Below are 13,635 nucleotides of genomic sequence, written 5' to 3'. Positions count from 1 at the left end.
TTGTGGAGCGAAAGGGTCCTTAGGATTTAAACTAGTTTGTGTGCTTTGTAGAACTTGCACGGTGTCTTCTCTCCAGGCAATGAAGACTGCTATCAATTGTCCTTTTTCGGCTGATTTCCTCATCAAACCATGGCCCCTTCCTAGGAAATTCAATGTAATGACTTGCAGTCGTTATGTAAATATACGGAGAGCACCCGCTGTTAAAAGAACAAACTCTGCTGAGAGCTGTCATCCTTCAGACGAAGGTGTGTCTTTCCAGTTGATGTGACGCAGCCCCTATCGTCTCGTCGCACCAGTAATAGCGGGCACATTTTAGGTGGGCGTGTCACCTGATCGTCCAGACAAGAGCGCTTTCATTCATAGCGACATTCATCCAAAGTAGAGGAGTCGCTCAGTGCGAGAAGCCGGCGAGTCTATTACTGGACCCTTCCTCTACAGCCGGCACACTTCTCATTACATTACATTACATTACATTGCTCCCTCTTCCCGGGATGGAGAAGCAGTCTGAGAGCGCTTCGTGTACCGGATTACTGGGGGAGAAAGAGCAGCCCAAGATCAAAGGCGAGGTATGTCTATAGCTACATGCAACCTTCTCTACTCTCCTCTGCCCGCCTCTATTTATTTATAATATAGTCCTAATATGGAAAGGGACGGGGATGTGTCTGTATACAGAAAAATAATACTGTATATATAAAATATTCCTAATAAGGAAAAGGATGGGGGGACAAAATGGGAATGTGTAGAAAGAAAATTTGTTTTATATGGAAAAATAATATATATATATATATATATATATATATATATATATATATATATATATATATACACACTCACACTAATATATATATATATATATATATATTTATTACTAAATGAGGAAATAAAAGTGTGTGTATAATATATATATATATATATATATATATATATATATATATATATATATATATATATATATATATATATATTAATTACACACACACACACACTTTTATTTCCTCATTTAGTTATATATATATATTAAATGAGGAAATAAAAATTGTGTGTGTATAGAAAATAAATATAAATATTCTTTTGAGGTTAGGTTCACACTGCTGCGGTCCAAATTTCGTGTGATTTTTTTCGATCCAATTGCGTTGCGAATTTGGGTTGCAATTTCTTTGTGTTCTTGCGATTCGACTGCAAATTTTGCAGTCTATGGAGCTGAATTTGCATCGCACACGGTTCAAACTTGGACAAGACCCTTTTATTTTACGCAGCTTAGATTCGCAACGCATTGATGCCAACGCCACTCATGTTAATAAAATTACTTTGCGGATTTGAGCGATCGCAACGGCTCAAATTCGCAATAGAATTCGCAGCAGCGTGAACCTAGCCTGAGGCTGGGTTCACACTGATGCGCTGTGAGAACTACAGCGGGTCCTGTATGGGCTCCTGCACCGCATCACAATCACAGCCAGTTCACACTGTGCACCGCTGCAGCTGTCAACATAAAGTTTATTGACACCCCCACCAAATCAGGGGTGCAAACTTTGAAATCCGATCGCCGGGGTCTGAACGGCCTTGTGATCTGCTTCCACCATTTTGGTGGAAATGCAATGCGATTTCAGCCATTCAAACTGTATGGCTGAATTCACACTGCGCACAGGCATTGCATGCGGAATGCAGTGGGAATCGCATGCGACGTCTGCAATTGCATCAGTGTGAACCCAGTCTTGATGGGGGTATTTTTTCTTCTTTTTTGTTAGTCTTTTATGTTGGTAACAAAGCACATCCAAGCTAGGTATAGTAGGTGTGTGTTTGTGTATACGTGTGTGTCTGATCCCTCCTATATTGATTTGTATTGTAAGAGTGTGCTGTCTGCACTCATGTAAAGCGCTGCACAAACTGTTGGCACTATATAAATCCTAAATATTATTATTATTATTATTATTATTATTATTATTATTATTATTATTTTTGTGTGTGTGTGTATAATGCAAGGTACACTCTACACTGAGAGCCACGTTAAACCACAGACTCTTTCCTTGTCCAATAAAGCTGTGATCTATGGGTGTGTATGCGATCAGGAGAGCCAGGTTCCCTTGATTAACATGCCTTTCACCAGAGCCCTGACACTACGTAGCTTTAGCTGGCTGGGTGAGAAGTGTCGCCCAGGATGTGATCTCATGGTATCAGGAGATGTCTCCAGGGCGGAGGTATTCCCCCTCCATCACCATGAGGAATTTCTATATACAAGCTCAGTCCATGTGACAGTAGAGTGGCCGTGTCCTTCCCCTGCTCTGTGTCATTGAAGTTCTTTCCTATAGTTCAATGCTTGCATCACGGCCACCGTGTTCTTTCCAGTCATCAGGCTTTCCAGAGATTGCTTTTCATAAAACAGGATGTGCATGTCATACATTATAAAGATCCCACGTAGTCGTGTGTAGAAAGACCTGCAGACAAGGGCACTCGTGGAACTTGGTTCTAGATTTCTTCACATGACCGGGTTCTGGAATGAGTGGCTGTCTGTAATAGCAGTGCGCTCAGGTTTAGGGCACATGACCCTGCATTCCTTTCTATTGTTCATTATCTGGGCATAGTAGAACACTAATACTGTATTATAGCACATGTATCAACGTTCAGTTTGGCTAATTTCCCAGACCGTTACTATGGCAACCACATTTAGGATTTGTCCAGGGCTAAATAATCTTGAGGGACCTTTGCTTAGTCTAGTGACTAGCCTGAGCACATAGATTTCATACGAACAATGTACAGGATTTATAGAGCACCAGCAGTTTGGGCCCACTTACTTTACACTTGTTTGTGAGGTGGTAAAACAGGTGGTTGAGTCATGGTTTTACCACCCCCCACCCTAAACCTGCAAATGCAGGCAGAGCGGGCACGATGCTTCATATTTGTGGCTGTGGCAAAATGTTATTGTTTGGTGGGCAGTACCACCACCGGACCTAACCCATTCAAGCAAATGATACTGAGCCACAACAAGCCATAAAAATTCGGAAGTGATGTCATGTGTTGTATTGCATTTTGGAAGGACAGCTCTACTGATTCAACGAAAATCGTAGGATCTGTCATTGTACAAAAAAAATATTTGTGCATGTCCACTCAAATAATATTGGATGAACGGTCCTGATCGGCTCTCAAAAGCTCTATACCAGGGATATGCAATTAGTAGACCTCCGGCTGTTGCAAAACTACAAGTCCCATCATGCCTCTGTCTCTAGGTGTCCTGCTTTTGGCTGTCAGTCTTACTATGCCTCTTGGGACTTGTAGTTCTGCAACAGCTGGAGGTCTGCTAATTGCATATCCCTGCTCTATACTAACGATCAGATTATCGTACAATCGCTCCAAAATCTGCATTTTTCGTACGATTTTTCTGATCGTGTGTACGGGGCTTTAGGATGTGTCTGATAGTGACAGGTAATTGGTCAGAGAGGTGCTTGTAAGCCAACACCTATATAAAACACTTTAATTTTTATTTGACGTATAGTAAACTTTTGGAGACCTCTTACAGAACGAACTTGCATTCCTTTTTGAAGTATGTTTTATAAGTCCTGATTTTTATTTAACTCATTCTGATCTTTTGAAGGTATCCTAGAAGGAACTTGCATTCAGTTAAAAGGGGTGTGTGCTGGTTCCTGCACAGAACTGGTCAGACATGCTTGGTAGAAGACTTTTTTTATGCAACACTTTGATTTCTATTTCACCCATAGTCCACTTTTGGAGAGATCACATATAACAAACTTCATTCCTTTTTAAAGCTATGTTGTAAATCCAGAATTTTTTTTTTTTTGTTTAACTTATTCTAATCTTTTGATATGTCATACACAAGGAACTTGCATTCTTTTAGAAGTAGATTGCACACTCCGACCTTGAATCTAAAGCTTACCATAAATTTGGCTTTCGGGCTTCATGAAGAAAAATGAACAGTTTCCTTCATCCACACTATTTAAGTCAGATGAATGAATCTCCCACTGCAGCTACTGTATTTTGACAGCTGCTTTTCAAAATACCTGAACAGCGGCTGCATCTGATTGGATGCAGCCACTGTTCAGCTGAAAATTTTCCAATAGGATCCTTCAACAAAAGTCAATCAAAGCGGGCCAAACGTTTCAGTGTATGGCCAGCCTTTTTCATTTCTAATCTGGAGGAAATTCTACAGTTATGTTTGTAAGTCTTTTCATAGAAGTGGTCGTTTAAAAACAATGTAATCCAGAAACCTGAAGCGAGAGAATTCTGGAGGTTGCCATTGCTGACTGCCTGCCTGGCTGTCTTTTTGGCTTTAATACTTTGGCGGAGATTTACTAAAACTGGAGCACAGGAATCTGGTACAGCTGTGCATGGTAGCCAACCAGCTTCTAACGTCAGCTTGTTCAATTAAGCTTTGACAATAGAACCTGGAAGCTAATTGGTTTCTATGCAGAGCTGCACCAAATTTTGCACTATGCAGTTTTACTAAACACCTCCCTTTGAGTCACTAACCAGCAGCATGCAGATCAGAAAGTCAGAGTGAAGCGAGGACTTATCTGCATACTTGTTCCAGGTAGTAATTTTTAAGTCCTGAAGCTTTTTGAACAGCACAACAGCCAGGCAACCAGCATTTTCAGAAGTAGTGGTAGCTTTTTTTTTTTTTACTCTACCAGTACGGGTTTCTTCCAAAGCTCAATGTTAGCCACAGGATTTTTGTGTCTTGGAAGGGTTAGGGAGTTGGTTTTCAACTTATGAGCTATAGGGACCTTAACTGCAGCTCCTGGTATCACCAAAGGGCCGCACATAATAATATATGTAATGCTTGAGAGGACTGTCAGGACCTGGAAACCTAATAGAGGAAATGATAGTCAGAGAGTTTGGACAGAATACATTTATGACTGGGGATATGTTGCAGAAGACAATATGAAACTGGGAACATGTTACATGTGTCTAGTAAAGATCACTCATCATATATCAAAGGGCCACATGTGGTCCTCAGGTCACAGGTTGTGCACCAGGGGATTGGAGCCTCTGGCAAGCTTTTATTGCTGCCTATGTACCTTTTTTGGGAAAATTTCCTGTCAAGTGATAGGAATTCTCTTCCAACAAAGAGTCAGACAACCATATTTTTAACAGAGTGGAGGAGGAATAAAACCACTGACTATGCTTTTTATTGCTGTCTATTCTTTCCTTTATCATTGACAACTGTATCCTCTACTTCTTGCCCTGGTGTCACAGGGACATTCCCTGTGCAAATGTTGGTCTGTTTCTGATCAATGTGGATGAAATTCACCACATAGGTGGCCCTGTCGGCCACTCCCACCCAACATCCTGGGAATGAAAAGTCCAAAAATTTGTCAGCCAATCGGCAGGCTGCATCCAGTCAGATGCAGGTGCTAATCTGGCATTTTGACAGCTGCTGCCAGGTGACGGCTGTCAGTGTAATAGCTCAGCAGAAGGGATTTGTCAATTTGCACTGTTTGTGTGGATGTAGGAATCTGTTAGAACCATGCATATCTTAGGGGGTTACTAAACAGTCTGTTATTTAAAAAAAAAAAATAATAATTTATATATATATATATATATATATATATATATATATATATATATATATATTATATATATAAATCTCTATATCATACTTGCCTCCACTGTGCAGTTCGTTTTGCATAGAATGGCCCCGATCTTGATCTTCTGGGGTCCCTCAACGGCGATTGTGGCTCCTCTCCGCATCGGGGAAACCACCTAGGAGAAGCACTGTCCTTGGGGGTCCTCCGTGCGGGAGCAAGCTCCTGAGTCCAGCATTTGCGTGTATAGACCCAGAATGCTGAAATCGATCAACTTGGGTACAACCTGTCTAATTTTCCTGCGATTACTGCCAACGACTATATTAACTGCTAACTATCACTGTGTTCTCCCAGCGGAGGTGGCCCCCCCCCCCACCGGGAGAACACAATGGTTGTTAGACAACTGTTCTGTCTATGGCCAGCTTAAAGTGGTTGTAAACCCTCATGTTTTTTCACCTTAATGCTAACAATCGCATGTAACATCTGACAGGTTGGTTGTACCCAAGTTGATTGATCAATTGGGTACATTCAACCTGCCCATACGTGGTTCGAATCTTGGCCTGGCCCTGCTGTGTTTCGGCTTTAATGAGGCGAAATCTCTACAAGGTGATCACAAACTAAACTTTATAAAATAATATTCGCAACTCCAAAATTGAAAAAACAAAACAAAAAAAAACCACACGGTTGGAATCAGGCCTTAAGTTTTGGCTGTCCTACTATTTAGGCCTCTTTCACACGGGGCGGATCAGTAATGATCCGTCCCGTGAAGATCCGCTCGCTCAGCGGGGATCGCTCCGTTGTCCCCGCTGAGCTGACTGCGGACAGGGCGGTCTCCGCACACTGTGCGGGGACCGCCCTGTCAGCTCTCCATTCTCCTCTATGGGGATCGGATGAGCACGGACCGCGTGTCCGTGTTCATACGATCCGCTCTGCAGACGGATAGAAAAATAGGATTTTCCTCCATCTGCAGAATCGGACTGTTGCGGAGGCGGACGAAATCGGGTGTCTGCGGATGCTCATCCGCAGACACCCGCTATCCCATAGGGATGAATGGATGTCCATATTTCATCCACAAACGGATGGATGAAATACGGACATACCATCCGCATGTGTGAAAGGGGCCTTACTCTGTTGGTGTATTTTATTCTTTAAATATTCAGTTCAAGGTGAGACATTCCTTGCTATGCCCTGAATACAAACCTGGCCGTCGGGGTAATTGGAGTGAGGTCCGCTCCCCTATATGATTTTTATATTCTGTCTATCTCTAGATTTCAAAGAGTAGTGAAAAGAAAATTCACATTCCTTCCTTCCTGCTGTACTTTTTATGATTGTGAATATGATTGCTGTAGGTGACAGGTATTTTCAGGATGACTTTTATACAAGGCCAGTTATAAATTATGAGAAAATAAAACAGTATTTCCTGTTTGTCTAACTTTGAAATCCGTGCTGATCAGCAGGTAACAAGATATTCCCACCAGGAATAAAGGAATTGGCGCAGGAATAAAAAGCATGCAGTTGGCTTTATTTTTTCTGTATATGCTTTGATGGTATTATATTGAATTCTATTTAATTAAAATGGGGGGGAAACAACAATCCTGATATTTTGGGTATGTCTGTTGTATGCTTTGTCTACAAACAGCAGGACTAGGGTGTACCTAAGTAAACAGGTTATTGGTTGTGTTTCTAAAGAAGTTGCTATTATAATATTGTGGGAAAGCACATTTATTGTTTACCAAGGTGCGTTTGGATTTTTGTTGCGACTTCCTGCCACCTGGGCAGTTACAGAAAGCTTGATGACAATCCCTTCCTCTTGTATGTAAGTCCGAAATAGTCATTGTTCCTGTATTACTGCCGCATACTTGCACTGGCCTGAGCGCCCATTTACATTTGTGCCTACCTGTGCTGCCACAATGCACCTGCTTAATGTGCAGTGCGTTATGGTAGAGTCAAACACTGCAGCAAAGCAAAATTTGCATGCGTGCATTGTGGTGCACTGCCCTTTTTTTTTTTTTTCCCCCCATCAGTTGTGGCACATTGATAGCCTATTCATAGCAAATAGACTGCCTTAACGCACTGCGTGTACATTAACTAGTTTAAATGGACCTGTAATAACTTCTGCACCGTTTAACTGTTATATGTAGGGCAGAATGGAGTTATTTTACCAATGTTTTAAATGACACATGTCATTAAAGCCCAATGTATGATTACCCTTGGTAGGATGGGTTAATAAAGTTATTCAGGTCAAAAGTGCATAGGCACAGTTTCAGTTTACCTTTTTGGTGCCCGGTTATTTCAAGCCACTCTATAATCGGCTCTTGGCATACGCAATTCACCTTGGCACAGTGTCTGGAAGGGTATTAATATTTCCATTCTTGTGCCTTTTACATATTTGGCTTCCACCACTACAATCTTTACAGCTGTGTATTGCAGTACACGATGTGCATAAAGTACTCAAAACAACATTTGTGGATTTGTTCTTTTCAGAGACATCGAGGGAAACATAAACTGTCGGTGTGCAGTAAGATCTGTTTTGCCATTGGAGGCGCTCCATATCAGATCACCGGATGTGCCCTAGGATTCTTCTTGCAGATGTACCTACTTGATGTAGTACAGGTAAATGGTGCCCTCGCTGGCTATGGCGTATGTACACAGAATCTCAAACTATCCCACTATAGAAAGTACATTTACATAAATATAAAAGTGACATATTTAGTTATATTCTATATTAATTTACAGTAATGCCCAAAAACAACCTCTTGGTTTTCTTGCAGATGACCCCATTTAATGCTTCCATTATCCTTTTTACTGGAAGGGTGTGGGATGCGATCACCGACCCACTGGTTGGGTTTTTTGTCAGTAGGAGCTCGTGGACCCCATTGGGCCGACTGATGCCATGGTAAGTGCAATAAAATTAAATGAAAAACTTTCTGAATATATAAAAATCAAGATCAGTACTAGAGATTTATGATTAAGTGGCAAGTAAGAGGTCCTTATCTATGTGTACTGTTCTTGCAAGCGTGTTTAGCTACATAGATCAAAGCAAGGGCACATATAAAACCATAACACTGCGTTAGGTGCGCTGTGTAAAAATACAGGCAAAGTGCATTTTATGTAACACACTACAGTGCTCTGCAACAAGCTGCATTGCATAGGGGGGTAAACCAACCAATGTGTTGCAACAGTGCATTGCTCCACTCCTTGCTATCTCTAGACAGCGTGCACACGATTTAGTTTGCAAGCTGTGTGAATGAGCCCTAAAAGAAACTGATTTGGGGTGGTTAGTGGGGTCCCCCAGGGTTCTGTGCTGGGACCAAGTCTATTTAATTTGTTCATAAACGACCTGGAGGATGGGGTAAACAGTTCAATCTCTGTATTTGTGGACAATACTAAGCTAAGCAGGGCAATAACTTCTCCGCAGGATGTGGAAACCTTGCAAAAAGATCTGAACAAATTAATGGGGTGGGCAACTACATGGCAAATGATGTTCAATATAGAAAAATGTAAAATAATGCATTTGGGTGGCAAAAATATGAATGCAATCTATACACTGGGGGGAGAACCTCTGGGGGAATCTAGGATGGAAAAGGACCTGGGGGTCCTAGTAGATGATAGGCTCAGTAATGGCATGCAATGCCAAGCTGCTGCTAACAAAGCAAACAGAATATTGGCATCATTAAAAAGGGGATCAACTCCAGAGATAAAAACAATAATTCTCCTGCTCTACAAGACTCTGGTCCGGCTGCACCTAGAGTATGCTGTCCAGTTCTGGGCACCAGTCCTCAAGAAGGATGTCTTGGAAATGGAGCGAGTACAAAGAAGGGCAACAAAGTTAATAAAGGGTCAGGAGGATATTAGTTATGAGGAAAGGTTGCGAGCACTGAACTTTCTCTCTGTAGAAGAGACACTTGAGAGGGGATATGATTTCAATTTACAAATACCAAACTGGTGACCCCACAATAGTGATTAAAACTTTCTCAAATTGGCTTTCAGGACAACCTTGAAGAGAGCGTAGCTCCACCTTCTTCACAGTAAACACAAACGCCTTTAAATCCCTCCTCTTCCACCATGGCCTCAGTTATTGTGTTTCCTCCGCCATGGTGAAAGCATGTGCCTGGAACCAGGGAGCTGCACTCTCTCCAAGGTTGGAGAGTGTCAGACTTGCTTTTTTGTTTTTTGTCTTTATCAACCATCCCAACAACCACCCCAGAGGCAGGGGGTGTCCCCGATCTCTCCATCTCAGGGGAGTCCGGGCCATTGGGAGGTGTGTTGTCTCTCTGCCTGGATTCTGCTTTGCTCTTGACCCTAAAGATGGCTTTGGTGGTCGGGCGGGGGGCGCTGCTGGTCAGCGGCATGTCCTGCTTCCTGAGGGGGTTGTTGGTTCCAAGCGCCTGGAATGCAGAGACCAGGGGGTGAGTCAGAAGACTGGCGCTTGCGTTTCTGGCCCCTAGCACCGGTCAAGCCCAGGTAAGAGAGGTACAGTGGTGCCCTTTCCTGATCCCTGTGCGCTTTGTTGATTTTGTTTACTCCCTGAGGGGAGCCTGTAGCTGCAGGGTCAGAGGTTACTTCACTCAGACCCTGCAGTGTGGACTAGGTGCCTCACTATTAATTCTGCTTGGATTTTCTGGCTTGGTGGTGGGTCTGCTAGACACTAGTGTTTGGTATTTTTGGGGACACTAGGTTTAGTTAAAAATTGTTTGTCGTTGCAGGAAAAAGCATTAGGAAAAACTAAACATGTAAATCCACCACTGAACTGGAGGCAATTTTTCTGGGTCTCCTAGCCTTTCAACATGTAGTGAAGGGCAATCATTTTCAGGTACTGTCAGACAACACAACTGCAGTAGCCTACATAATGAAACAAGGGGAAACCAGGAGCAAAAGGCTCCTAGAGTTGGCCAGTCAATTGTTGACCTGGGCGGAACAGAATGTGGCCTTATTAACAGCAGTCTACCTGAAAGGTTCACAGAATCTGCTAGATCTTCTAAGCAGACAGAAGCTGGTGGAAGCAGAATGGAGCCTAAGTCAAGAAGTCTTCCTGATGATCTCCAAAGCTTGGGGCAACCTCCAAATAGATCTGTTTGCCAACCAACAAAACTCCAAAAGTACGCAAATTCTTCTCTCTCCATCGATAAGACCAAGCAGTAGGCATAGATGCTTTTGCCCACCCGTGGCATTACCAGCTGTGCTATGCTTTTTTTTTTTTCTCTCCCCCTTTCCTCTGATACCACTGGTCCTAAGGAAGTTCAGAGAATCCTGGTCACTCCTTCTGGCCAAAAAGGCCTTTGTTCACGGCTCTGCCACGGAACCTCCATGGAAGTTACCATCCAGAAAAGATCTTCTATCACAGGGGTCAGTGAACCATCCGGATGTGGATTATCTACAATTAAGAGCTTGGTTTCCGAAGAAGACCTCTTGAAGGCAAAAGGACTTTCTGATAAAGTGGTGAAGACTTTCAAGTAGGAAAGAAGTCAAGAGGGCCAGATACATAAGGGTCTGGAAAAAATTGAACTCCTGGTGTGCATTTAAAGGCCTCCAAGTAAGGTTTAGTATCTGTTCTTGAATTTCTCCATGAGGGAATGGAGAAGGGACTGGCAGCCAGCACCCTGAAGACTCAGGTGGCGGCTTTATCTGTTTTCTATGAAAGAACTTTATCAAAAGAAGTTTTTAATTTCAAGATTTTTCAGGGCACTCGCTCAAAATAGGCCAGTAGCCCTTAAAGATTTTCCCAGTTGGGATTTGTCTATTGTTTTGCAGGGTCTCTCGGGAACTCCGTTTGAACTCTTACTAGAAGTATCCTTGCAAAATCTGGTTCTCAAAACTATTTTTCTGGTGGCCATCACTTCTGCAAGAATCAGTGGGCTCTAAGCTCTGGCAGTTACAGAACCTTTCCTGAAAGTTTTTGCAGACAGAGTGGTCCTTCAAATGGACCCAGTATTTCTTCCAAAGGTTTTGTCAACCTTTCATCGCTCACAAGAAATAATCCTGCCCACTTTCTCTTCAACTCCGATCAATCCAGAAGAAGCTTTTCACACACTGGACATGAGGAGATGTTTGTGACACTCTTACAGTAACCAAACAATTCAGAAAATCGAATGCTCTTTGTGGTTTTCTCAGGCTCATGCAAGGGGGAGAAAGCTTCCAAAAGTACACTGGGCAGATGGCTTAGATTGGCAATCACAGAGGCCTATAAAGCAAAAGGAGAAATACCCCCTTCAGGTATTGCTGCTCATTCCACAAGATCTACGGCAGTTTCCTGGGCTGAAAGGGCTGGTGCTACGCCTTTACAAATCTGTAAGCCCTTGTACATGCGGTCAGACGTTCCGACAACAAAATCCGTAGAATTTTGTCCGAAACTTGTGTTGCATACACACGGTCGGACAAAGTTGTCGGAAAATCCGATCGTACGTAACGTGATGATGTTATTTCGTTACGACGGGACTACGTTCAGGCTAGTAGCCAATAGCTTTGGTCTAGGAATTTGATCTGAGCATGCGTGGCACTTTGTCCAATCGGAATTCTCTACACACAATCAGACAAAGTCCGATCGGATAAGGTTGTTGGAAAGTTTTATAGCCCAGCTCTAAAACAGTCTGATGGAGCCCAAACACAGTGGGATTATCTGACAACACGGTCCGATCGGACATTTTCCGTCGGAATGTCCGACCCTGTGTACAAGGGCTAAGGCTGTTCCTTGGTCCAATTATTTGACATTTGTCTGACACGATCAATTGGATTTAATGTCCGCTGCAGATCAAGCCTTCGGCAGGAAGGTACTGCAGGCAGTAGTCCTACCCACCCTTAGGGTAAGTTTCTTGGTTATCCTCTCCCAAGGTTGTCCTGAAAGGCGATTTGAGAAAGGCATAGTTAGACTTACCGGTGGCAGTATTTCTAAGAGCCTTTCAGGACAACCGTTACTTGCCTCCCTTTGTTTATCTTAGGCCGCGTACACACGCGCGGACTGTTCGCCCAACTTTGTCCGTCCAACAGTTTCGGCAAACAGTCCGCTCAAACTTAGCATGGACGGACATGGCCACACACGACGGACGAACAGTTTGCTGAAACCGTGCGCGATGACGTTTCGGCACGCACGACGGATCGAAAATTTCGACGTCCAATACACTGCAATGCAACCTTCCGACGTGGAAATCCTTTCTGAGCATGCGCGAGACTTAGTTGGCCGAACAAGCCTACACACGAGCGAACAGTCCGCTGAAACCTTGTTTCAGCGGACAGTTTTTCGGAATTTCCGTAAGACCTTGTTCGTCCAACTGTCCGCTGAAACTGTCCGCTGAAGCCCCACACACGAGCGGACTGTCCGCCCAAACACTGTTCAGCGGACAAGGTTGGGCGAACAGTCCGCCCGTGTGTACGCGGCCTTAGAAGTGGGTTTTAAGGGTCTATCATGGTGGTTTGGTGGTTTTCTGTGCTTTGTTTTCCAGTTGTCGGAGACTACAATAACTGAGGCCATGGTGGAAGAGGAGGGATTTAAAGGTGGCATGTGTTTCCTGTGAAGAAGGTGGCCCTACGCTCTCTCCAAGGTTGTCCTGAAAGGCTCTTAGACTTACCGGTGATGGTATTTCTAACTATGCCTTTTTCACAGAAGGGAGTTTAACAAGACTCTTGGTCACTCATTAAAAGTAGAAGAAAAGAAGTTCAACCTTAAACTACATAGAGGGTTCTTTACTGTAAGAGCGGCAAGGATGTGGAATTCCCTTCCACAGGCAGTGGTCTCAGCAGGGGGCATTGATAGTTTTTTTTTTTTTTTTTTTTTAACTATTAGATAAGCACCTGAACTACTGCAACATACAGGGATATACAATGTAATACTGACATATAGTCACACACATAGGTTGGACTTGTGTCTTTTTTTCACCCTCACCTACTATGTAAGGTATTTACTGGCAGGAAAACAAACTTTTTACTATCCAAAGTTAAAACAACAAGGACAAGATTTAAAGAGGAAGTAAACCCTGATGAGTTTACTTCCTCTTTCATTCCCTGCAAAGGCAAAGCATAATGGACTACTATGCATCGCATTGTAGTCCATTATGTGTCACTTACCTGACACAGGAGCCAGCGAAGTCACTGCTGTCCCCTGTAGTCT

The 13,635-nt window shown here is 43.1% G+C and overlaps 1 protein-coding gene across 1 annotated transcript in view; it reads left to right on the top strand.

The window, feature by feature from the left end:
- Positions 1-355: 355 nt before the first annotated feature.
- Positions 356-13,635, top strand: part of MFSD2A (MFSD2 lysolipid transporter A, lysophospholipid) — a 34,101-nt gene continuing 20,821 nt past the window's right edge. Inside the window, exons 1-3 of the mRNA XM_077482079.1 lie at positions 356-566; positions 8,019-8,147; positions 8,306-8,430. Coding sequence (XP_077338205.1) covers positions 492-566; positions 8,019-8,147; positions 8,306-8,430 — 329 coding nt within the window. The 5' untranslated portion in view covers positions 356-491. The remainder of the gene's footprint in view (positions 567-8,018; positions 8,148-8,305; positions 8,431-13,635) is intronic.

The sequence above is a fragment of the Lithobates pipiens genome, unplaced genomic scaffold (genome assembly GCF_037356315.1).
Source record: "Lithobates pipiens isolate NorthernLeopardFrog02 unplaced genomic scaffold, aLitPip1_a1.2 Scaffold_16, whole genome shotgun sequence".
In the NCBI taxonomy this organism is placed as follows: domain Eukaryota; kingdom Metazoa; phylum Chordata; class Amphibia; order Anura; family Ranidae; genus Lithobates; species Lithobates pipiens.
The sequence above is the reverse complement of the archived record's forward strand: the minus strand, read 5'-3'. Positions and strand labels throughout refer to the sequence as shown.